This window comes from Emydura macquarii, unplaced genomic scaffold (genome assembly GCF_026122565.2).
Source record: "Emydura macquarii macquarii isolate MOO-44397 ecotype Brisbane River unplaced genomic scaffold, CSIRO-AGI_Emac_v2 contig_1119, whole genome shotgun sequence".
Taxonomy (NCBI): Eukaryota; Metazoa; Chordata; order Testudines; family Chelidae; genus Emydura; species Emydura macquarii.
In genome coordinates this window covers 20,480,088-20,505,140 of record NW_027131256.1, presented here as the reverse complement: position 1 = coordinate 20,505,140, position 25,053 = coordinate 20,480,088, and the positions used below count along the sequence as shown (strand labels likewise).

The 25,053-nt window shown below is 42.5% G+C and overlaps 1 protein-coding gene across 3 annotated transcripts in view; it reads left to right on the top strand.

The window, feature by feature from the left end:
• The window catches only part of POU2F1 (POU class 2 homeobox 1), a 186,410-nt gene that overhangs the window by 92,511 nt on the left and 68,846 nt on the right, over positions 1-25,053 (top strand). Inside the window, exons 3-6 of one of the 3 annotated variants that reach the window (XM_067546283.1) lie at positions 12,343-12,443; positions 15,455-15,508; positions 17,126-17,245; positions 19,079-19,258. In XM_067546283.1, the coding sequence (XP_067402384.1) occupies positions 12,343-12,443; positions 15,455-15,508; positions 17,126-17,245; positions 19,079-19,258 (455 nt within the window). The remainder of the gene's footprint in view (positions 1-12,342; positions 12,444-15,454; positions 15,509-17,125; positions 17,246-19,078; positions 19,259-25,053) is intronic. The other 2 variants (XM_067546284.1, XM_067546285.1) reach the window with 2 other exon arrangements.

Here is a 25,053-nt window from a genome sequence, read left to right as displayed (position 1 = left end):
GGGCGTAAAGGCTTGAGCGGAGTGCAACCCACATCAAGCCATTCCAGTCCCAGACCCTCGGGTGTGGTACCGTTAACTCTGGCTCCTAAGCAAAGTAGAAGTTGGGACTCTCTGGTCCCTTCATGCCCCTTCTGGTTTCTTAATCTTCAAAATTCATGCCAGCTAAAATCCCATCTCACCAGCTGTCTCATAAACTTCTTGAGGTTCACAGGAATGGAGCCCCACTTTTAAGCACTTTAGGAGCAAGGCCCTTTGTACTCTACAAACTGGACTTAAAATCTGAGACAAGGTCCCACTTCCTCCCCCAGTCTGATACCCTTTGTCTCCCCACCCAGGAAAAGCTGTGAGGAGGAGTTGCAGCTTCCCTCCACTTTGGAGACCTTTGAGGCTGCAAGAATGTTCATAGTGGGCACGGCATCGATACCCCCTCTTAGGTGAGATCATGACTAGGACCCAAGACCACCAGGTTCAGAAAAGCTCCTGGTGCCATCTAGTGGCAAGCCATCCATGATGCCATCATTGCCTTCCCCACAGCACTGCTCCCTCGCGTTGTCCGGCACCGCACTGCCCTGGTCACCTAGAAGTGAACAGTACACCACCGACTGTGAGGTGGAGTCGTACAGCTCAAGAAGGAGCCAACAGTGTTAGGACAGATGGCATCAGGGTTGAGGTTGCACAACCCCTGTCTATGCCTTGCCCTCCCCAATGGCAGATGCCAGCCCAATGTCCATTCTGGACCCCATGTACATTCTTCCAGGCACAGGGGTCACACTCTGGACGGTCACTCTCACTTGTTTCCAAGAGCAGAACCCTGCCGACTCATGCAGTTGTGGAAATACCATGTGTCACCCGACTCGGTATTGAGCCCAGCACAGAGGACAAGGAATTGGTACTGTGGGACCCCTTGGGTGCTGAAGGGCAAGAGCAGGGCATGGTGCCTGTCAGAGCTGCTGTTTATCCATCTCCAAATAGAAGTGGTTTTGGAGCATGCCGACTCCATGGTCGACATTTTAGCCCCGGTGGGTTCCTCCAGAGTCACTTTGCCATTAATAAAAACCATACGCGATGTACAAAGTCACTATGGCAAACTCCAGCCTCTTTGCCTCACATGGAGTGAGAGTGGAGAGAAAGTATTTTTGTGCCCTCCAGGGACCATGAGTACCTTTACACTCATCCTCCACCGAGATCACTTGTTGTGGCAGAACTAATGAGCATGAGAGGCAGAGTCATCAGAGCCCCCTGTCAAAGGCCTAAGACGCTAAGAAGTTGGACCTTTGTGGTAGAAAGGTTTACTCTACCAGGAGGCTCCAACTCTGCATTGTGAACTAGCAAGCGATCCTAAGCAGATATGCTTTTAACTCTTGGGGGTCCATGTCCAAGTTCACAGAGCCAATACCACCAGACTCCAAACTGGAATTCCCAGCCCTAGTAGATGAATGTAAGGCTGTGGCAAAGGCCTCAGTCCAGGCAGCTCTCAATGTGGCAGACGCAGCAGCTATACCATGTCATCTGGCATAGCCATAGGAAGAAGTTCCGGGCTACAAGCCTCAGGCTCCCTCATGAGGTCCAACACACTATTCAAGACCTCCGCTTTGAGGGATCAGCTCTGTTCGTTAAACAGATGGATTCCAAACTTCACAGGCTTAAGGACTCTCAGACTACTTCAGAGTCCCAGAGCCTTCACACTCTGGTACCTCAAAGGAGGCACTTCAAACCTTAACCCCTGCCTCTGTTTTTTCAAAATCAGCCTACGGAAGACTATAATAGAAAGAGGAGCAGGAATTACAGGAGGAGGCCTCTTCAGCCTTCCTCCAGTCAAGGGCCCAGACCCACGAGACAATCCTCCAGTCCCAAACAAAACTTTTGAGGGTGCACCTGAGGACAGTGCATCAGAGACTCAGATCCACCACCCCTTTTATTTTTGGATCACCTATCCCATTTCTATCATGTGTGGGCCCAGATCATGTCAGACCACTGGGTACAACGCGTGATGGAACTGGGTTACTCGCGCCAATTTTTTTGCCTCCCTCCCTCCTACCCCACCCTCCACGTCCTTCTTCGAGGCCCCTCTCATGAGCACCTTCTACTACAAGAGATACAAGCTCTCCTAAGAATAGGAGCAGTGGAGGAGGTTCCTCAGGTGCTACGGGGCAAGAGATTTTATTCCCGATATTTCCTAATCCCGAAAGCCAGAGGCAGGCTCAAGCCCATCGACTTGTGAAACCTCATCAAATTCATGAAGAAGCTGAGATTCCGCATGGTCTCTTTGGCCTCCATTATTCCCTCTCTGGATCTGGGGGATTGGTATACCACCCTCGACTTGAAGGACACATACTTCCACATGGCCATCTTCACAAATCACAAGAAGTTCCTCCAATTCGTAGTCAGTCAGATCACAATCCTATCCTTTGGCCTATCTGCAGCCCCTCACTTATTTACCAAGTGTATGGTAGTAGTCGCCGCGTTCCTCAGGAAGTGGAAAGTACAAGGCTATCCTTACCTCGACGACTGGCTAATCAAGGGATACACCAGGGGGCAGATGGAGGCAGATTTGAACCTGATATGGTCAACATTCGACAGTCTGGTGCTTTTGGGCAACAAGCATAAATCAACTCCCATGCCCACTCAGAGGACAGAATTAATTGGGGGCAGAAGGGGATTAGACTTGGTTCAGGCCAGGGCATTTCTCCCGGAATCTTCTTTCCTGTCCCTATGTGACGACATAGAGGATTTAAAGTGCTTCCCAACCACCACCATGGCTCAAAATTGCCCTCAGCTGTTGGGGCACATAGCGGCATGCACATATGTAGTTCAGCATGTGAGATAATGCCTTAGGCCACTTAAGGCATGGCTAGCCTCAGTGTACCATCTGGCTGAGGACTACATAGACAAAGTAGTCTCACTCCCCCCACCTCATTGATCAAGATTGGTGACTCAACAACATGCAAGGTATGCACAGGAGAACCTTTCTCCATACCTCACCCCTCACCATGCCTTGTGATGGGTGCCTTGGTGATGAGTTGGGAAGCTCAGGATTCAAGGTCTTTGGTCTCATGCAGCACTCTTACTTCCACATCAATGTAAGAGAACTGAGAGCGGTATGCCTGGTCTGTCAGGCCTTCTAAGTCCATCTGGAAGGCAAGTGTGTATCGGTCATGACAGACAATACAACAGCGATGTTTATATAAACAAAGCGTGAAGCAGGCTCCTCTCCCCTGTGCCAGGAAGTCCTCAGACTATGGGACTCTTGCTTCACTTGATCAATTCACCTAGAGGCATCCTACCTTCCCAGAGCTCAGAACGAGTTGGCGGACAGCCTCAGCAGATCCTTACTCAGTCACAAGTGGTCTGTTTGCCTGGATGTGGTGAGCAACATCTTCCAACAGTGGGGCGTTCCCCACATAGACTTGTTCGCAACAACGCTCAACAGGAAGTGCCTGCAGTTCTGCTCTTTCCAGAATCCCAGTTCGGGATCAATCATGGATGCATTTCTCATCCCATGGATAGGTCAGCTCCTCCCCACCCATTCACTAGGTTTTGTTGAAGATCAGGAAGGAAGGATCCTCTCTGATTCTGATAGCCCCAGCCTGGCCACGTCAACACTGGTATGCTGTGCTTCTCAACCTCTCAATGGAAACCCCAGTCACTTTGCCTCTGGTTCTGGACCTGATCATCTAGGACCATGGCAACCTTTGGTACCCTAACCTCGAGTCTCCTCACCTCACTGCGTGGAAGCTCAATGGCTGAACCCTCTGGAACTAGCATGCTCAAAACCAGTTAGAGAGGTCCTCCTTGGCAGCAGAAAACCTTCCACGAGGGCCACTTATACTAAGTGGAAGAGATTTTCGGTTTGGGCGGCTCAGAAGGACATCCCACCTATTCTGTCTTCTGTAACCTTTATTTTTGACTATTTATTACAGCTGAAGCAGCAGAGTCTGTTGGTGTCATCAGTTAAGGTCCACCTGGCTTTTCACCCATGGGTTGCAGGCCATTTGGTCTTTACTAACCCCACGGTCGGACGTTTTCTTAAGGGCCTAGACAGGCTATACCCTCATATGCGTCAGTCGATTCCCAAATGGGACCTTAATCTCGTGCTGTCAAGGTTGATGGGACCGCCATTTACGTCCCTAGCAACATGCTCGCTCCTCTATCTGTCCTGGAAGGTAGCTTTTCTGGTGGCCATAACTTCAACCAGGAAGGTGTTTGACCTCAAGGCTCTCATATCAGAGCCTCATTACACAATTTTCTTCAAGGAAAAGGTTCAACTTTGTCCTCACCCAGCCTTCCTTCCAAAGGTGATTTCCCAATTCCATAGAAACCAGGACATATTCCTCCCGGTCTTATTTCCAAAACCACACGCCAACAGTCAGGAGTGCAAGCTGCATTCTCTGGATATTAGGTGGGCCTTGGCCTCCTATAATGAGACGACAAAACCATTCAAGAAAACAACACAGCTCTTGATAGCAATAGCAGATAGGATGAAAGGTCTCCCTGTTTTTCTCAAAGAATTTCTTCATGAATCACATCGTGTATCCAGAAGTATTATGACTTGGCGGGAGTGCCAGCCCCTGCTTTGACAGCTCATTCCATAAGGACACAGGCGTCTTCGGCAGCATTCCTGGCCCAAGTCCCTATAAAGGACATTTGTAGAGCAGCAGCATGGTCATCTATTCAAACCTTCGCTGCACACTATTCTATTACACAGCATTCAAGAGACAGTGCTACTTTTGGCAGAGCAGTACTACAATCCACGGGGCTTTCAACTCAACCCCTCCTCCAATGGACCAGCTTTGGAATCACCTACTTGGAGTCAACATGAGCAAGCACTTGTTATAACAGGAGGTCAGACTAGATGATCACACTGGTCCCTTCTGGCCTTGGAATTTGTGAATCTATGTGCCCATCATCCAGGCTGGAGGTGAAGGCACTTCACTGTAATTGCTACAAAGAAATTAAGCTGTCTGATATGCACAGGTCAGCTGAGTGCAGATTTTAGTTGGTCATAAGGACTGGGGAATTTTCTCTGCACCCACCCTCCACTGGAGGGAAAACTGAACAAACATTAAGGTTAAAAAGCAAGGTAGACCCCAGCCTCATTCCAGTCTAGGCTGTTTGACAAACAGGAAAGTTCTGGTTTAAAGAGGAGGGAGGTAGGGAAGTCCACCAGTAGGCTTTAGGACCCAGAGAAGGGAGGTGAGCATTAAAAGTAAGTTTGTTTTGCTGCTGTTTTACTAGTTGTTTTGACTACCATGCTTAATGTTAGTAACATAAACTAAGGCTTAATCCAAAATCCATTCAAATCAATAGAAAGACTGTCCTACAACCCCTAGTTTTTAAACCTTTCTAGCTCATTGAAGTAAATTATTTGAACGGTGTTAAAATTTTAATATTTTTAAGTTGTCCCAGAGGCCTTTGGACATAAACTATTTTTTTAAATTCCTTCCCCTGTTTGGCCAGAAATTGTTTTCTAATTCAGGCTTTCCATGGTAACTCTGTAGTGGAGAGTACAATAAAAGCTTTGTTATGTTCGAATAAATGTTTTAAATTGTAGAAAACAGCAAAATTGCAAAATCCATAATCTTCTTGCAGTTACAATTTTCCAGTGCTCCTGGATGCTAGTCTACTGTATCTGTGTATTATAAGAGTGATGCAAGTAGAGGAGAGACAGCGTATCTGGTGGCTAAAGCATGAGAAGGAGAGTCAGAAATCCTGATGCTATAAATGAACTGCTAATGAAATCTTGGGCTACTTTCTGTACCTAAGATTTTCCTGTCTATAAAATAGTCATTGTACTAATACATTTTTGTAAAAGTTTTCCTTCTGATGAAAGACACTGAACAGATGCATAGTATAGTTGTTACTATTCTTGGTGTAAGTCTCTCCAGTATCCGCCAGTGATTTTCCATTGCTAAGTCCAGGAGTGTTTGAGTGACTGCCATTCAAGAGGTAAATTGTCCCTTATGGTGGTGTGGTTAATGCAGGAATGTACCTGATGGAGGAGTTGATCAATCTGTTGTTGGATTTTGAAGATATGGTTTAAGATGAAGTTTAAATTTGTAACGTTCTCCAAAGAATGAAAGATGAAATGTAATGTTTTAGTGACCTTTTCATTGTATAAAGGGGAGGTCAGTCATAGTAAGTATATTGCATAAGGATAATGGGAGCTCAGCTCTCTGTACTATACTGCATTTGTATTTTCCTGTATTGAATCTCTCCGCCCCCCCAGAAAATTGGCATGATCTGTAGGGTAAACCAGGACTGTAAAACAGCTGATCACATAGATCTCTAATCAAACTATATGTAGGCTAGGCAGGACTTGGAATTTCTTCGAGTAATGTTAATGATCCTATGAGTGCTTCGCTCTAAGTGCACTAGTGCCCCTGGAGCCTTTGATTGTTCATTTCTCATAGCAGTGTCAATTCGGCCTGTCCATGCATGCTAGTCAGTCCCATGCTGTTTATATAGCACTGCACAAGCAAACCTCCCTCAGTTCCTTCTCAACTGCCTCGGCCTGGGAAAGAGCTCTGATAGCTTTCCCCATCAAGATTTCCTCAATGTTGTCCTCATTTCTAATTCTAGTAGTTAGTTGTAGTAGTTCTTAGCATTAGTGTAATTAGTAAGTAATGGTATTTTAGCTTCCTAGTTTAAAAAAAAATTAAACATGTCTCTCATATATATTATATGTAGCTAGATACTGCTTAGTAGTTCTTGTTCACTGGCTGGTTATGCCCGGTTCTCCCAGCTTCAAATGGTGTCTGTCATGTTGGGAGGCGATCCCGGTAAGCAATGAGCACTCCGATTGCATCTGTTGCCTTGGCGAATCACACTTCTGGGGAACATGCAACTTCTTTCTGGCACTGAAATCCAGAGCCACCTCATGATGGCTAGCTCGCTGTGCCTGGCTTCTGACTTAGGCTAAAGACTCCTCCTGTACACCAGTCTCTGAGCAAATCTGCTGCCTCTATAATATTGGAGCCCCACACCTCCAGGGCATCTAAAAGGAAGACACAAGACTCCTTTCATGAGTTTTCCAAGGACCATTCTCCGGGCTCACCAAGTAGGGAATCTGCCTCTAAAAAGCAGAGGTTGTCCGTGTCTTCAGCCACTTTGGCACCATCTGCTCTTCATACCCATGAGGCTGCTGGTTCCTCAGGTATCCAGGGCACCACTAGACTGAAAAACGGCAAAGCCTCAGTCCTGGAGAGGTCATTGATACTGTTAGCAGACTGAGGCAGCAAGAAAAGCTCTTCCTCTGCTTCCTTGGTACCGAAGAAGCCCATTTGGGTTCCGACCACATTTGCCTCAGAATGCCAGAGACCCATGGTACCATCAGTGCCTTTGACCGTCATCACCTCAATGCAGATCATGGATTCAATATCAATAACACACTTGGAACTACAGGAGTTTCATTTTCCCTGAGAACTGGCTAAATCTAAGATGCCCAGTTCTCCGCTGTTTAGCTCTGATGTGCTATCAGTACCAAGAACACCAAAATGGCCTGAAGTTCGCCCGGGACCAGTGATTGCACCTCATATCTTTCCAGGTGCCCCATCATTCCAGAGTGAGTTTGAAGAAAAGGATTCTGATGAAGACCTTGCCTTGGTGTCTCAAATGCCAATTCAGGGTTCTCTTCCTCACTCCTATAGAGGCCCCTTTCCAGAAGTCTCTGATACTATACCTGCTTGTGGCACAAGATTACAAGCAGCATCTCGCTGGTACGAGAACCTATTGGTGCCGCCTCCTACTATGCCTTATGTTTCTCCTCCTTGTCCATATTGGGACCCTTGGGCTGCCTATTGCCCATAATTCTCCAGGCATTGAGTACCACCTGTCACAGAGAGAGGCACCCTGCATCACCTGCTCCTTCCAGGAGATCTGATCCTCGAGAGAAATCCTTTAAGGACCAGGAAGCTAGAGCCGATGAAGAGGTCTCTCCTATGGCCAACATCTCATTTTCATTCTGGATGAAGCTGTTGTGCCTCCTCTGCCAACCTTGGCAGATGATTTTTAAGCATTTCCAGGATCTGGTCAAGAGAATTACTGACTCCTTACAGATCCCTCTTGAGGAGGTTAAAGAATCTCATCATAAGCTACTTGATATCCTCCATTCACTCTCATCTGTCTGCCTAGTTCTGCCTGTAAATGAAGCCCTTCTGGACCCAGCAAAAATCATCTGGCATATACTCCAGTTGCTATTCCACCTACATGCAAGAGAGCGGATAAGAAATATTATATACTTAGAATTTGTTTCTCATTCCTCAGCTAACTCCTTGGTACGCAGCGCAGTTAATGAATGGCTGGCTGCTGAAAAGCCGCTCCCTGGAACTGATCTCTCAGGCAACTTCTGAGGCCATAGATTTTTTTCCTTAAATTGGGCCTGCAATTAAACATTCAAAAATCCACTTTGACCCCTTGGTAAAACTTAGATTTCATAGAAGAATATCGTGATTCAGTAACAGCAAGAACCTACCTTCCTCTGCACAAGTTTTTGTGGCCCTTTCCAGCATAGCCAACACAATTCAGCTCAGCCCCCAAACTCTGGTCAAGAACTGTCTTCAGTTGCTGGGGCACATGGCAGCCAACACCTTCGTCATAGAACACGCAAGAGTCGGAACACTTTGCCTTCAAGGATGGCTCAGAACTTTTTATTCACCAAACAGACACAGTTTAAATATGCTCCTTTCTATATCGACCTGCGTAAAACTATCCCTCAACTGATGGGAAGACCATCACAATGTGTGTACAGGATTTCCCATTTGCGTAGCCTCCCCAAACAGCCGTCACAACGATGGACATCTCTCTGCTAGGGTGTGCATATAGACACTCATGCGACCCAGGGCAAGTAGACGTCGCAAGAGACCATGCTACACAACAACCTCCTGGAACTCAGAATGGTCAGCTATGCCTGTCTCCAGTTTCTTCCACTTAACAGGGGAAAACACATAATGGCCATGAAACCAGATTGTCATCACAGCAGCCTGCCTCCTAGGGGTTCAAAATGTGACCCCGGATGCACTCAGCAGGCACATCTTCAAAGACACAAATGGAAAATAGATCCCAGCATAATACACCACATAGTTTGTCAAAGGGGCTCCCCTCAATAGATTTGTTAGCTACGGAGTTAAATAAGAAATGTACCCAGTTTTGCTCAAGAGGTGGATTGACTGGGTCACCAATCCCTGGGGATTCTTTTCACCTTCATTTGTCAACTCTCTTGTACACATTCCCACCGACTCCTCTAATAGCCAAGGTTACGCTCCAAATAAAAAAGACAAAGTCATAGTCATCCTAATAGTTCCAACCTGGCCCAGATATGGTTTCCTTACTTGATCATTTGCTCACCGATCACTCTCCATGTTGCTTCTCATATTTTCTTCAAGAAAGGAAGGAAGATCCTTTACCCCAATCTCGCAGTGCTTCATCTCAAAGCATGGTTGGTTGATGGTTCACAGGATTAGAGACAACCTGCTGAGAAGAAGTAAAGAAAGCAGTATTATACAACATGGTATTCAGTGGTGTTGAAGCTGTGTTGGTTCCAAGATGTTAGAGAGACAAGGTGAGTGAGGTACCATATTTTTGGACCAACTTCTGTTGGTTAGAGAGACAAGGTTTCAAGTTACACAGAGCTCTTTTTCAGGTCTGGGAAAGGTACTTGGACTGTCGCAGCTAAATACAAGGTCGATCAAATAGTTTAGCATAAGTAGTTGGTACGTATTTTAAAGGACCATTCAAGGTGAAGTGGCCTGTTAATATCCCTGTAGTCATAGGACAAAAACGGGGGTTAGTGGGTTACAGATTTTTGTAATAAGCCATGGGCAGTCATGCATTGGTTGAGCACTTGTATATCACTGATGGACAAAATCTGATAGCGGTTAGGATATAGCACAGTAGTACAGTGATCCTACGGAAATTTTCTCCAAATCTAAGCACATTATTTCTTTTCATTTTAGTCACTCCATTTCTTAGAAAATTAGGGTAATTATAGGCCTGTCAGTCTGACATAGATCCCGGGCAAGATAATGGAGCAGCTGATACAGGACTCGATTAATAAAGAATTAAAAGAGGATAATATAATTAATGTCAATCAACAGGGGTTTATAGAAAATAGATCCTGTCAAACTAACTTGATATCTTTTTTTATGAGATTATAAATGTGATTGATAATAGTATTGATGTAATATACTTTGCCTTATGTAAGGCATTTGACTTGGTACCGTATGATATTTTGATTTTATATCTTTTTAGTTTTTTTCAGTTAACATGGCACACTTTAGATAGATTAAGACAGGCTAACTGATAGGTCTCAAAATGTAATTGTAAATGGAGAATCACATCAAATGGATATGTTTCTAGTAGAGTCCCACAGGGATCAATTCTTGGTCCTACGCCATTTAACATTTTTATCAATTACCTGGAAGAAAACATAAAATCATCACTGATAAAATTTGCAGATGGCACACAAATTGGAGTGGTAAATAAGGAAAAGGACACTGATACCAAGCAATCCAGATCACTCTGTAAACTGGCCTCAAGCAAACAATACACATTTGAATAACTTAAATGTACATATATACATTTAGGAACAGAATGTAGGCCATATTTACAAGATAGGGGACTCTATCCTGGGAAGCAGTGACTCTGAGAAAGATTTGGTGGTCATCGTGGGTAATAAGCTAAACATGACTCCCAGTGTGACACTGGCCAAAAGGGCTAATGCAATCCTTGGATGTGTAAATAGGGGAATCTTGAATAGGAGTAGAGAAGTTATCTTACAGTACTTCTGTATTTGGCACTGATGCAACTGCCACTGGAATGCCATGTCCAGTTCTGGTGCCCTCAGTTCAAGGATGATGTCGCTGAATTGGTGAGTGTTCTAAAAAGAGCGATGAGAATGATTAAAAGATTAGAAAAATATGCTTTATAGTAATAGTTACAAGGAGCTCAGTCGAAGAGACGATAACGGAGTGATTTGATTTGTCTTTAAGTACTTGCATTGGGAACAGTTATTTGATAATGGGCTCACGTAGTAGAGAAGGTATAACATGGTCCAATGCCTGGAAGTTGAAGCTAGTCAAATTCAGGCTGGAAATAAGGTGTGCGTTTTTAACGGTGAGAGTAATTAACAATTAGAACAATGTGCAATGGTCATGGTGAATTCTCTATCACTGGCAATTTTTAAATCAAGATTGGATTTTTTTTTTTTTTTAAAGATATGCTAGGAATTACTTTGTGAAAGTTCAATGGCTTGTGTTATACAGGAGGTCAGATTAGATTATCACAATGGTTCCTTCTGGTCTTGGAATCTATGTACTGTATCATCAACTACAGAACTTCCATGCCATTTTATAAACTGGAAATATCCCTTGCCATAGTCACTATTCGAGTTGAGGAGGATGTTGTAGTGGGTGGTAATAATATCAACAATGTACCCAAACAGTTGTCAGCTAGTGCCTTCACGTAACATGGAGGAATGATTCCTGAAAAGACAATACAGGTGTTTTTAGCAGAAGAGAAACTCTTTTACAATCTCTTGAGGGAAAGTTTCTGATACTTATCATTTCTCTCAACCAGATGTGCTAGGATTAACTTTTGGGGTTTCCATTTTTTCCAGGCCTTATGGGGGGGAAAAAGGTGCAGAGCGGCAATCAGTTCTAAATTATTTCAAAGTGGATAAAAGATGATAGAACTAGAGCAATCTAGTGTAACAAGACGTCTGCACAAATATTCATCGAACACTGGTATATAATTATCAGAAGAACTATGTTTTCATGCAAATGTGGCACTATCATTTCCCTGTTGCCTTCTCCTCCCTCCCCTTGTTGAATAGAATCCTTTTTTCTTAAATACATTGGAGAGTGAAGTGCTTTGAGATCTACTGATTTAAAGCGCTATAAAAGAGGTAAGTATTATTATGTTATTACCACTGTGACCCTTGTTTTTCCCAGAAATCTGAACTTCGAAATTGCCCTCTGCAGCAAGCTATTAAGGAGAGGGTACTTGCAAAACGAAGTATGAGCTTAACCTTAGGCACATACAAAGCATCCTGTTGTGAAACCATTGTAAGCACTGATAGTTCTCAGTGATCCAGGCAATAGGTGTTAAGGTGACTATGAAATTGCTCATGTGTAGTTAGCTCCGAGTATATCTCAATTGGTGGGAGTGACACTGCTGCTTTGATTTCTGGAAAGACTCAAACCCTTGTTGTTGAAGGACTTTTCACTGAATTAGAGTTAGAAATCCAGAGTAGCAGGAGACTTCACAGAGAATTAGATCTAAAATTTCATAATATAATTTCTTTTTGAGTCCTGTTTAATAGTTTTTAAATTTCTTCTGTCTCTCCAGGCACACAGACAAATGGCCTGGACTTTCAGAAGCAGCCTGTGCCCGTTGGAGGGGCAATCTCTACAGCTCAGGCTCAGGCCTTCCTTGGACACCTTCATCAGGTAAAACCAACACATTTTAAACTGGAGGACATTTGGGAAAGAATTTTTTTCCTGCACAGTTGACCAATAAATCCATGAGAATAGTGCAGGGGAGCACTGTCATCCTGAGTAGGTTATGAGAGTTTTTTTTTTTCTGCCTGGTAAATGTTGGAAGCTAGTCATGAATCATTGTACTGATCTGTAGGCCACTCATCAAATAAGATGAGAATTATTATTGGGAAATAGGCTCTTTAGAGAATTTTTAGATAGCAGGTGCCACCACATAGGACAGCTGAGAATACCTATAACTAAAATAGCATATGCCTTTAATAGTTCTTTCAGAAATCTGGAGAATGGTGTAAAAAATGAATACTCCAGATCTGAATAGGCCACTAGGATTTAATGTTCTTTCCTCTTTGGGAAAATGTCCATTAGAATCACAGGTGTCCAAAGATAAAGCCAGGCTTAGTCTCTTCTCTAAGAATTATATTTGCCCAACATGGACCTGGAACTTGAGAAGTGTTGAGAACCTGGAGAAGTGTTAGTGAGGGCAACCGGTACAGAGTTCCAGTCTTTCTGTGTCTTCTCACACTCAAGGGACATTTGAAATGATGAAACAAGGCAAGCATATGTTTCTACAAATTTTTGAGTGATTTTTAGAGAGATTTATTTCATGGAGTTTTGTCATATGATATTTAGGCTTCTATTTCCCTTACCCATTTCTCTACTGCCCCTATTCTTATGGAGTCAAAGCTGTACTTCAGATATAGGGTGAAAGGAAATAGGAGGACTTTTTGTGTGTCTGTCTGATCACACCTAAGGTATGAGAACAAATATCCTAAATATTTCTTTCCCTTCCCTCGCATCAAGCTTAAACTTAAAAATAGTGGAGCTAGTTGGGTGACCCCAAGTATTCAGGGTCTGGGGTTACACAGTTGTTATGGTAGAATTGAGGTATTCAGGCTTTTAAGAGCTCAGAGCTGCCATTTTATTGTACTGAGCATTCAGTACTTTTTTGTCACAAAATTATAATTTTCCAAAGGATGGAGGTTTACCTAGGACTTATGGAGTGACAGTGTGAATGTTTGAGTACATTAAACCAATAGGCTGTTTGAAAAGGCCTTTCTTGCACGCTTCACTCACAGTGCCATGAATGTGGGTGTCAGTATGGTATGCAAATTCAGCAGCTCTAAAGGGCTTTTGCATTTTCAGTACAGCTTGTTGTAATATTCCTTTGTCATGTGAGCTTACCTGAAGTCAATAATTTTGATCAGTACAATATTTTGTCACCTTGCCCTGAAAATTATTTTTAAAAGTGGCATTGGCTGTAACTTTATATTTGATGATGTATGCTGCATTTCTTGAATCTCCAGTTTCAAGAAATCTCCAGGCCTTCTTCTGATGCATCTGGCAGTGACCAGTGTCACACTGGCTACCATCTTAGATATTAACTATTAGTCTCTTCCAGTATAGGAATTCTTAGTGGTGACAGCTATGATAACTCTCAAGATGGAGTGCTTTACAGCTGACCAATGCCAAATACAATGCAAGGTGCCATTCAGAAACAGTCTTATGAAAATACTCTAATTGGAAAGTGTGAGCATAGGGTGGGGGAGGGAACAACATGATCTATGTTCAAGTGTGTGCTGACTGCACTTGAGAGACCTGTGTGTTTGTAGGGTCACCATTTAGTGTGTGAGAGATAAAACTAATAATAATATCCAAGCCATTTCTCTAGGACAGCTGCTTATGATTGTGCTATTTGGACTATTTTCTCTAATTAATGTTGAAGTCTCAGAACACAACAGGTAAGGCAAATTAAACTAAACTGAAACAGTTTAAGGGTGAGGAGATGCAGGGAACTGTCTAGAATCCCACCCAGGAAGGTAGGAAACATTTCAAGACATGGCTCTGTAAGGTCAAAGCCGCCATGGCATGGCACGTGTAATAGAATTTTTGTATCTGGATCTGAACTAAAGCTCTCCAATGCATATAGAGCAACAGGAAAGCAAGTATAGTTAAATATGGTGGTGCTCTCACAAACATCTCAGTGTAGAGTGTCTTCCTTTTCTTAAAGGACAGCATACCATGTTAGATCATTTGTTTTTCTTGTACTCATATTTCCTGGTTTCTAGTAGAGCAGCAGTTTTCAAGCATGGTCAGTGGTGAAATACTCTACAGGTCTAACCCTGACCTTTGAAAGAACTGGCAATTACATTCTTCCTTTGCAGTAGGAATGGTGCTGGTGGTGGTGGTAACATTAAAAGGATTGTTGAAGCTGGCTACTATGTCTGAGCATAGAATTTATGTGGTAACAGGAGAGAGAATCCTTTCCGTTAGTAATGATTTTGTCTTTATCTTGCTCCTTAAAAGTTTTGGAATGTTACTTTCATTTCACTTTCCGGCCCCTACCTCCCTAAACACTTTCTTGGGAGTATGGGACCAGGTCATCAATCACAAAAATTGAGTTTGAGTACACTTCAGTCAATGCTGTCCTTGGTTAGAGTATCCTGTCCTCTGTATGTAATTTCTTTTTGCAGTGTTTAGGGACAGTGAGAGAGCTTGGGTGGTGGATTGATGTGTGAGGACAGTTTTTATATGGTATGTGAGGTTCCTGCTGCATGTGTGAATCCCCATTGTGTGATGTAAGGAAGGTGGTGAATGCGCTATGTATATTTGAGATAATGCCTGTTCTGAAGTTAGGAAGATAGTGAATAGGGTTTTTCTTTTAAAATCTTAGGAGGTTTCCACATAAAAATGATACTTCCCAAAGAAGACTTACCCACCCAAAAATGCTTCATTTCTAGTCATATTTAAATTAACAGCCAGAGATCTTACACTGACAGAATTTTTTCTCAGTAAGAGATGGACAGATAACACTGTGCAAGGTCCATATGGACTTGTCTAATATTTTTCAGCACAACCCCTACTTTCAGCTACTGCAGAATGTTTTAGGGGGCCTGTGTTTTACCTTTCAAAGCTTTTTATGACTGTTACTTCACTTCATTTCAGTTCTTTGCACTGTGTTGTAGGTCCAGCTCGCTGGAACAAGTTTACAGGCTGCTGCTCAGTCCTTAAATGTACAGGTAAGGACTGCCGCCTCCTCCTCTTCCCATTCTCCATCAAGTATCTGTTCCATTAAAGGTAGTTTTTTCAGGCTGTGATCTCTCACATTCTAATTACATTTGTTTGGGCTTGTAAAAGAAAAGATAGGTTGAGTAGTAATCTTTTCATAGCTGGAGACCAGATGGGTGGTCAGCAGCAGGGGCTGTTTAATGCATTGGTGCTAATGATTTTGTGTCAGCAATTAGTGAGCTGTTGTAAATAGTTCTTGTGCTGCATTACAAACTCCAATAATCTCACATGTTCCTTAATTCCAGCCTTATTTTAAACATAAATTACCTTGCAAGATGTTTGTGGAAGCTGAACATAGGGGGCCAATGTAGCATTGATTTTTAAGAACGCTAGTGTGGATCAGTTGGGTTTCCTACAGCATCAAGTAAATTACACCTAGCAATTTAAACATAAATTGGACTACTTGCTCCTCATTGATCTACATGGTCTAGCAAAACATTCAAACTTTGTGTGATGCAATATACTCCATAGCATTTCAATCAACCTACTGCTTCCTTTCAATACAGTATTCAAGCAACATACCAAAAGGGGAAAGGGATGTAGTTTTATTGAAAACTGGTTTCAATACTGCAGTATACTAAAGAACTGGCATAGTGCATTTCATAAAACCAAATAGAACATGGACCGAGTTACATGTGATGATGATTTAGAAAGAAGGGAAGATATAGTGATCTTCCTTTTTAAGAGAAAGGAGGCAGAAAATTGCTTTGGTTGCCATTGTAAACTTCCATTCCTGAGAGAGATGTTGGCAAACAGGCTGTATCACCAGTGCAGAATGTTTACAGTCCTATGCTGTAATTATCTCTCAATGACTGGCAGAATTAATCAGAGGCTTTATGTTAATTAGCCTGCTCTGCAGTCCCCAAAACAGGTGGTGGAAAATATGCAAATCTATGCAGAATTTTAATGCTCTGCATAACCAGTTTTAATTACCATAAAACCCTCTCTTTCCTCTTCAGGCACTCTTTTGCATTTCCTCCCTCATGGCTGCAGTATTTTCTTCTCCATTTGAAAAAAAAAAAAAACTGATTTAAGTAAGACACTGCATAACTATATAAATGCTAAATTTTTTATTTTAAGACAGTTTGTATTGGACTTCTTGGTAGATTTAGTTAAGCATTTCATATCAGTCCTCTGTTTAGTTAGCATTCTATTGACTTAAGGTGCTTAATGCACATGTAAGAAAGAAAAACATACTCCTTCCACTCTCTCCTTCTGGATTTTAGTCAGTGAATAATTTTAAGTGCTTTGTGGTGGGTAAATATTTTTTCTTTGTGGTAAAAAGTAGCATGAACTTCAGTGATGCTGCAGCAAACAAAGTTAGATCTGAAAATATTTCAGGTATAAAAGACTGGGTGTTTTGTTTAAATCCTAAGCTGTGTTAGCTACCCACGTTAGAACAGTCATAACCGAGATGGTGGGCAGAAAGCCATTTCTTAAACCCACTCTTAAAATGAACCCAAGGGCTTTTTGTATGCAGTTGAAAGTTATTTGATGTACAGTGCAGAGATAGTAGTGTACACATTAACATCTGTTTTACACTATAAAGAGTTATATTTTTTTCCTAGTCTAAATCTAATGAAGAATCTGGGGACCCCCAGCAGCCAAGCCAGCCTTCCCAGCAGCCTTCAGTGCAGGCGGCCATACCCCAGACCCAGCTCATGCTGGCCGGAGGACAGATCACCGGGGTAAGGTTTACCCAAGAGAACTGTAGTAAGCCTCCTGTCTGGCAGTACTGCCATCATTCACTATCCAATTAGAATTGCCCACCAGACAGTAGAGTGGCTGTCCAAGGTTACTGTCATTTCATTAAAGAGGAACTTTCACACAGGTGGCAAGGGGAGAGAGAACATTTTATACAAAAAGCAGTCTGCTTGTTAGTAGTTCTTAGTGCCTGGTGTTTGTTATGGATATTCGTATTAGAATTTCTTGGTCCCTATTCATTTTCTCCTACTTGACCCTAAAATGAAATCAAAACCCTATGTTTGACATTAGCCTGTTGTAGAAATCACTGATGTCAGAAAGTCAACATTTTAACTTCACTGTGGGATCAAATTGAAGCATGAGAAGGAAACACCACGTCAAAATACAGGTACATATGTAGCAAAAGTGATGGGAATTTTATTACAGTTTAGATCCCCTAACTTTTTTAATGTTTTGCAAAAGGCATACTGAAGTTTGTGTTTTCTGAGCAACTCCATCATTAGATACATTAAACTTTTTACTTATGCCTAACAGAATTCAGCCCCTCCTTTCAACCAGCCAGTCTTGATTTTTCTAGGATTTTTTTGGTTTGTTTGTTTGTTTTAAATAGTAAAGTTTTGAGGGTGTGGAAGTTTGTTGTTTTGTTTTTTTTTAAAGGCAGTTTTGCTTTTGAAATTGTTGCAACCCCCACAAGTGTTTAAAATGAATTAAAAACACAAACTTGAGAGTAGATTGCTTTGGTTGGAGAGGTTATTTCCATTTCATCAGTTCTTTAGTTTGAGATTTTGCCAAGAAACAGGGAATTAAGAGGTTATTCCATCAATGCATTGGGTCTGTGATTTAAATTGTTGGGTGATGTTCTCTCCAAACTTGAATGGTGCCATGTCTAATTCAATTCTTTTTGCTGCAGAATCCTCAAAGTAGAATAGCTGTGTAAATTATTAAAGCCCATGTTTAATGGGTTTTGTTTAATTTGTATTTGGCTATTTTTAAGTATATTTACTTTCAAAAACAAAAATTAAGTGGTGGAAGAAAGTTATTAAAACCATTCTATTTTTATAGAAGCAGAAAATTATTAAAACCTATTCATTTTTGTTTTGTCTGATGAATGTCTGTGGTACTGAGACATTCAAGACTCCAGGTCTGTGTAGATGGGGATTGTATTAAATGTGGTCCTCAGGATTCATTTACATGTAAAGGAGAGACTGTCACCACCTGTTTCATAGAGATAATGTGTGTTTGGAAAAGGGAAGGGATATGAACTTGCCAACTCTATTCTATTTAAAAAAAAAAAGGCAGATGGGAGGGGAGACTTGGAGTGAAACAAATGGAGCTCATGTTCTTCACTTATGTCTTAGTGCATAATGGAAATGATGGAATATGGCAGGGATTCATGCTAATGTGAAGCAGCTGGGGTGTTATCAGTTCTTTCAGTAGCCATAGCCAGCACTCCTGCTTTTCTTTCATCTGGCTAATCACTTGCTGTTCTGTTGGGTGTACATTTCCTTTCAAATCCTGTCAGGGCTGATTCTTTCTTTTTGCCTGCTAGCTAATTACCTTTTTGCATGAACCTTGGAGCAGAGCTGTGGAGAAGCTTACATGATTCCTCAGGTCCCAATTGCAGCATAACACTTAAAGTTTAAATGCTTCTACCAAAATTGTGCTGTAGGTTGATTGCTATGTTATGTTGAGGAGCCAGCTGCCCTTACATAAAGTACCTATGTTGGCCAGTGTCTAACACCTGATTAATAGTGGGTAATATGTAATGGGAACAATTCTTTCTGCTGTTAATGACTGTTTGTTCTAATTGTTTCTAGCTCACGTTGACGCCAGCCCAGCAGCAGTTATTATTACAACAGGCACAGGCACAGTTGCTGGCGGCTGCAGTGCAGCATTCAGCCAGTCAGCAGCACAGCGCTGCAGGCGCCACCATCTCAGCCTCTGCTGCGACGCCAATGACGCAGATTCCTCTTTCTCAGCCAATACAGATTGCACAGGTGAGCACTGGGCCTTAATTTGGTTGAGGGTAGGAGATTTAACCTGAAAAAACACATCACTTGTTCTTCAAGTGGCCTCTGTATATTTTCACTTGTGGGATCAAGGCACCTGTGCCATAGATTTCCAGATTTTCTGTTGAGCAGTGTCCACTGGGACCACTCATTTCTCCCTTCTTCTCACCCCCTCATGGAGGAGTTCGGGGGGGGGAGGGGTCTAAAAAGATGTGTTTCCAACTACCCCTCAGTTCTATCTCATTGTTGATGGTGCCACGAACTTTTATCACACATCTTATCCTTAACAGTTCTGTCATCGTTTTTCACTTTCTTCCCTTTTGGGGGCTATTTTTGTTTGTAGTTAGTTAGCTTTTCTTTAGAAAGAGGGGAAAAAAGAGACGATGCCTATATTGAATGGGAATTGTTAGGACCAACAGGAGCAGAAGGGCGGCCTTCTTTCCCCACTGACCTGGAAGTGTCTTAATGCTAAGTCCACTATGTGTTGGATTTAGGCAAAGATACCATGTGTATGCTTGATACAAGTGACACTAAGGATCCTGGGTTCATTGTCGTGGATCACAAGCATCAGAGATCCAGCACCCTTTGTTACTGAAGAACTGCTTGCCAAAGTGGTTCAGGTGGCTGGATCCACTCAGGTTGACAGTCTTGTACTAAAGGTCTAGCACCCTTATTTCTGAAGAACTCCTTACCAAAGTGAGACTGTGCCCATCAGGAGTGGCAGTAAAGGTCCTTGGATCTGTTCAGGTTGACATAGTCCACTGGAGGACCTGGCACCATTGATTCTGTGTTCAACATGTACAGCATGGAGGTCTGTGGATCCCTCCAGACATGAGTAACCAAATGTGGACCACAAGATTCTCTAATGCCACCTCTGGCTGGCCTCATCTTCAACATGGAGGCCCAGTCTCCAGGAAATTACAGTTCCCACCATGCAATATTCCATCTTGATCTGAGTAACCTGGCTGCATAATATGCTGGGTCCTATAATCTCCACAGGCTGTACTTCTGTATTATGGACAGGCCTGGTAGCACCACTTATTGTTCAGCTGTTTCTGAGAACAAGGCTAGGGGAAAATATGTTTTACATTTTCTGGTGACATTTTCTTTAAGAATATCTAGCTCCCACATGCTTTGGAGCTAGGGTTTGATATTTGGAAGTGTGGTGGCCATGTGTCACAGATGTGCTTTTTGCTGTCCCTGTGAAAATCTTTCAATTTGGCCAAGTTATAAGCCTTTGAAAAATTGCAGTTCTCACATGCTCAGTAGACTTCTCAGATTTCAGCAGTTAATTTCCCCGGAGATTCCATCCATACACTGGGGCTGGGCAGGACTTTCCCTACAATTGTAGTGCTAGGCTGCTGTAGGCTGTCTTGGGTCTAGTCTCAGTCACTGGAACTGAGATCATGGAGACTTCTCCCCTGTGCACTCAATAACTCCCTGCCTAGCCCAGGTTACATGGAGGAGGAAGCTGCCTCATTTCACCGCAGAGGGGCCAAGAGCCAGAACCGTGGGAGGAAAGGAGGGAGTTATTTGGACAAGAAGCCTGATTGGGGTGCGGGAGGGAAGATTGGGACTGGAGGCTGGCTGCAGGTTTTGGGTTGAGAGACTGGGCCTGGGAGCCAGGTGTGGAGTCCAGGTCTGGCTGCTGTGGGACTGGGAGTGGCTAGGTAAAAACACTTGGACTGCAAATGAATGGAGTGAGACAAAGGAGATCTGCCAAAAAGCTGGGTTGTAAGGTGAAAATTGGGACTTACTGGGTAAAGAAACTGAGACAAGGAATTGGGGTAGATGGATGGACAGGCCACTCGATAGGATGAAGAGCCTAGGAAAGAGATTGGGGAATGTGGGTGAGGTAGGGAGGAGAAATTGGAGGACAGGTGGTGGAGATAAACAAATCAGGTGAGCCAGGAAGGAGGGGATAAGGGACTGGGAGTGGCTAAGTAAGGAGACTGGGGAAAAAGAGCTGGGGGTTGGGTTGGAACTCAGAACGGCTGAGCAAGGAGTTGGGATTAAAAGTCCAGATAGGTAAGAATAAAATTTGCTGGGCAAGATGAATGTGACTGTGATGAAAAACCTGAGGAATGGATATTGGGACAGACTAGGTGTGAATAGGTCTGGAATGAGGAGCCAGGAATGGGAAAGAGATAGAACAGCGACAGGTTGGAAGGAAGGGACTAGGTTAGAAGAGGTCACATTTGGGGGCAATGAGCAGAAGAGTTTGCCAAATAGAGCATGCCCCTTTTCCAGCCTGGAATGGGACCCAAGATTCCTGAGTCTCACCATTCCTCTGCTGTCAGCAAATATCTATGAAACCCACTGACAAGGTGCCCCATTCTCCTGCTAGTAGTGATTAACATAGAGGAGAAGAACCTACTACTGCTATCCGTTAAACTATAATCTGAAGTGGCAAAGGTCTGTGCAGTGGATCTAAATGTTGCAACCCTGCTGATGACCCACGTGAGAGTCAATATGATGCCACATGATGGAATTTCTGTTTTTTAAGTATAAATTCAGGAAATTACATACAAAACTATTTTAAAAAAACATGACTAAGGCTGCAAAAATAAACACTCAGAAATTAGGGAATGCCAGTATTAAGATTGCCTTTGTGTGCATACGCATTATGATAGTGGTATGCAATCAAGTAATTGAAGAGTTACTGTGCAGGACCCTGTCTCTTTCAATACACAGGATGTAACTGCTCTGGTGATTATTTAAGGTTGCATAAGGAAGGTGTCTGTTGTCTGTAGGACCCTTGCTTCATTTGTTGCAGAAGCTGGAAAGTAGTATACCGTGAATGAGGGAGGAGTCTGCAGGAAAAGAAAGGACAATCTTATGGTTAAGGAAGCTGAATGCTCCCCTTGTGGAACGGAATTCTAGATTTTATCCTTGCCTCTGCCACAGAGTTTCTATGTGATTCTGGAGAAGTCACTTAAGCCAAACTTTTCATAGGTGGTCACTAGCTGGGTTTCTCATTTGGGGGTGCTGAACTTGAGACTGTGGGGGTTGATTTGCAGAAATACTGAGTACTCCCATTGACATCAGCTGCAACTGTGACGGGTGCTTTGAACATGTGAAGTGCCATATAATGCTAGGTGCTCTGAAAAATTAGGTTTTAGACATCTCAAATGAGTACCAAAAATTGGTGAGTGCTTTTTTATGTTAATCTTTGTTTCTCAGTTCCCCATCTGTAAAATATGGATAATTCCACCACCTCATTTTACAGGAGTGTTATAAAAGTTAATTGAAGTTTGTGAAGTGCATAGACCCTTGGTTTTCTGGTAAGATGAAAGTGCAGCCCTGTATTGGGTGTAGTTGTGAAACTCTTCATGGAAAACTTGTATCCTCTGCAGTTGCAGATGGATGAGACCATGCTCTGCAATCCATCTTGACACTGATCTGTAAACAGCACACAGGTTTGCTTATTTGCATTGGAATTGTAAACACAGCTGATTACCCAATAGCCGACTGTTTGTTTTAATTGATGATTCTTGAATAATTGATTAACTGGCAGGGTTCTGCAGCCTAGCGATTACCGTATTTATTTTAATTAACTAATTGCACAAGCATGGTTTCTTTAATATGCTCTGCAGTCAGCACAAGCAATCTACTGCAGAGATGTGGGTAAGATTGTTGATGCTGTTGCAGAAGTGCCACTAACAATTGTTCCAAGTTAGACAGTGGACCTTTTGTTCATCTTTTCTGGGATCTGGGGTAAACATTTGAGTGAAGTAAATGTCAAAGAGGGGGAGAGAGACTTAGGTTTGTACATAGGTTATAACTAGGCAGAATGATAGGGAGCTAATAGAACTTCAGATGGAATAGCTTCATCATGGCAAGATCTATGTAGTCATGGAATAGTCTCCTAAAGGAAGTGATGGCAGTTGCATCACACTTGACAAAATACTATAAATCGTATATTCTACAAACAATCATGTTGGATGGACTAGATGACCTACTAAGTGTTTTTCCATATCTAGTTTCTGTTGTTCTTCTCGTGCTGATGTAATACAAGCTTGCCAGAGAGAAAAATGAGATCTGAATAGGAAAATGTGATCAATGGTCGTTTTTGTCACTAGAGTGAGAATTATTATAGTGCTATAATTATCTGAAAAATAAAATGTACTTGAATTAGGAATAGATGTAAATGAAAGAATTTGTATGAATCTGAGAGGCCCATCTCTTCAGCTAGCTCTTCCAACCAGCGTTACCAGCAACATAGCTAGGGTGAGGTTCCCAGTTCAAAAAAGGCTCAACAAAGATGTTAGTTGCCAGGATGAAGATGGGAAGAAAGAAACTTGATATAATCCGTGCCAATCTTCTCTTCTCAGCTAAGGTGAATCAAAGCAAGACCCTTTCTGACCTATGCTCTCCTAACCATCTGGTGGATTGCAAGATTACTTCCTGTTCTGGATTTATGATAGCTGGTTCTTTATGCCATTCACATGTTGTAGAGCAACATCATAGTGGCTCCAGTGGCATATAACAAAAGAAATGTCAAGTGTTTATAATAAATAAATTATCATTACCATGTGTGTGTTTGAGCAGAGAGAGAAGAATAGAACAGTACTATAAATCACATACTTCAGTACAACTTCTGACATTGCTACATTGGCCATTGACATGATTTGTTTGGTGCAGTTTCCAGATTTTGTCAATTCAAATGTTACTGTGTAAGATGATTTCAAATGGTTAAATCCAAAAAAAAATTGTTTTAATGCATTTTTAAGTTGGCACAATTAAGCATTCAGAAGTAATGAAATATGGAAATTACTATTGAAAGGACAACCTTAACTCTTCCCCTGGCATTATAATGCAGTCTTAAATTACCCGAGTTTATACTTTAAAATAGTACATACATTTTCTGTCCTATCTTTAAATTCACATGTGTCTAAGATAAACTCTTCACAATATTTGTAAATTTAAATGCCAAGGATGGAGAGGAATTATTTAGAGGCAGACCTATAACTAACATGATAGATGAGGCAAGACTGAGAATGAGATTTAATTACGAAAGGGAAAATTTATGCCAAAAATCACAAACTCTTTGGCATGAAGTTTATTAGGCTGTGTAAGCCCCATTATTTGGAACTTTTAAAGCTGTATTGGAAAAATAGAATATATGCTGTAGAGAACAATCCTGTAGTTGTAGAGGAAGAGAGAGCATGATCCAATAGATCTTATCCAAGCCCATAGCAATCCAAACAAAAGTAGGTGACTGCTGTAGACACTGTGGGGAGGTGTAAAGAAGAGTTAATCACTGGCTCCCAAATAACCCTAATATATTTTCTCATGAGATGCACATAGAAAGATATAGTGTCTAAACCAGCGGTTCTCAACCGGTGGTACATGTACCACCGGTGGTACTTCGAAGAAGGCTGGGTGGTACACGAGCTGTACCACACCGCCGAATCCGCCGCCGAAAGTTCCCCGCCGCGAAACCCCGCCACCGAAAAGGGGCAAACAGTGGCATGGTTTCGGCGGAGGGCATTGTTCCCCCCATGTAACCCCACTGCCGCCGAAAGTCCCCTCCCGCCGCCACCGAAAGTCCTTCCCCCCCTTTTTTTTTTCCCCGAGTGGTACTCGGGGGGGGGGGGGGGGGGGGGAGAGGAAGGTTGAGAACCGGGGGTCTAAACTATTAAAATATAATTTGGTCCCATCTACAGTTGCAAAATCAAACGCTGTTAATCCACATTCCCAGAATACAGCAGTCTAGTTGAAAGCTGTAGGGCACTTTGAAAACATGAGCTTTAGTCCTGTCTGATTTACACTTGTGTATG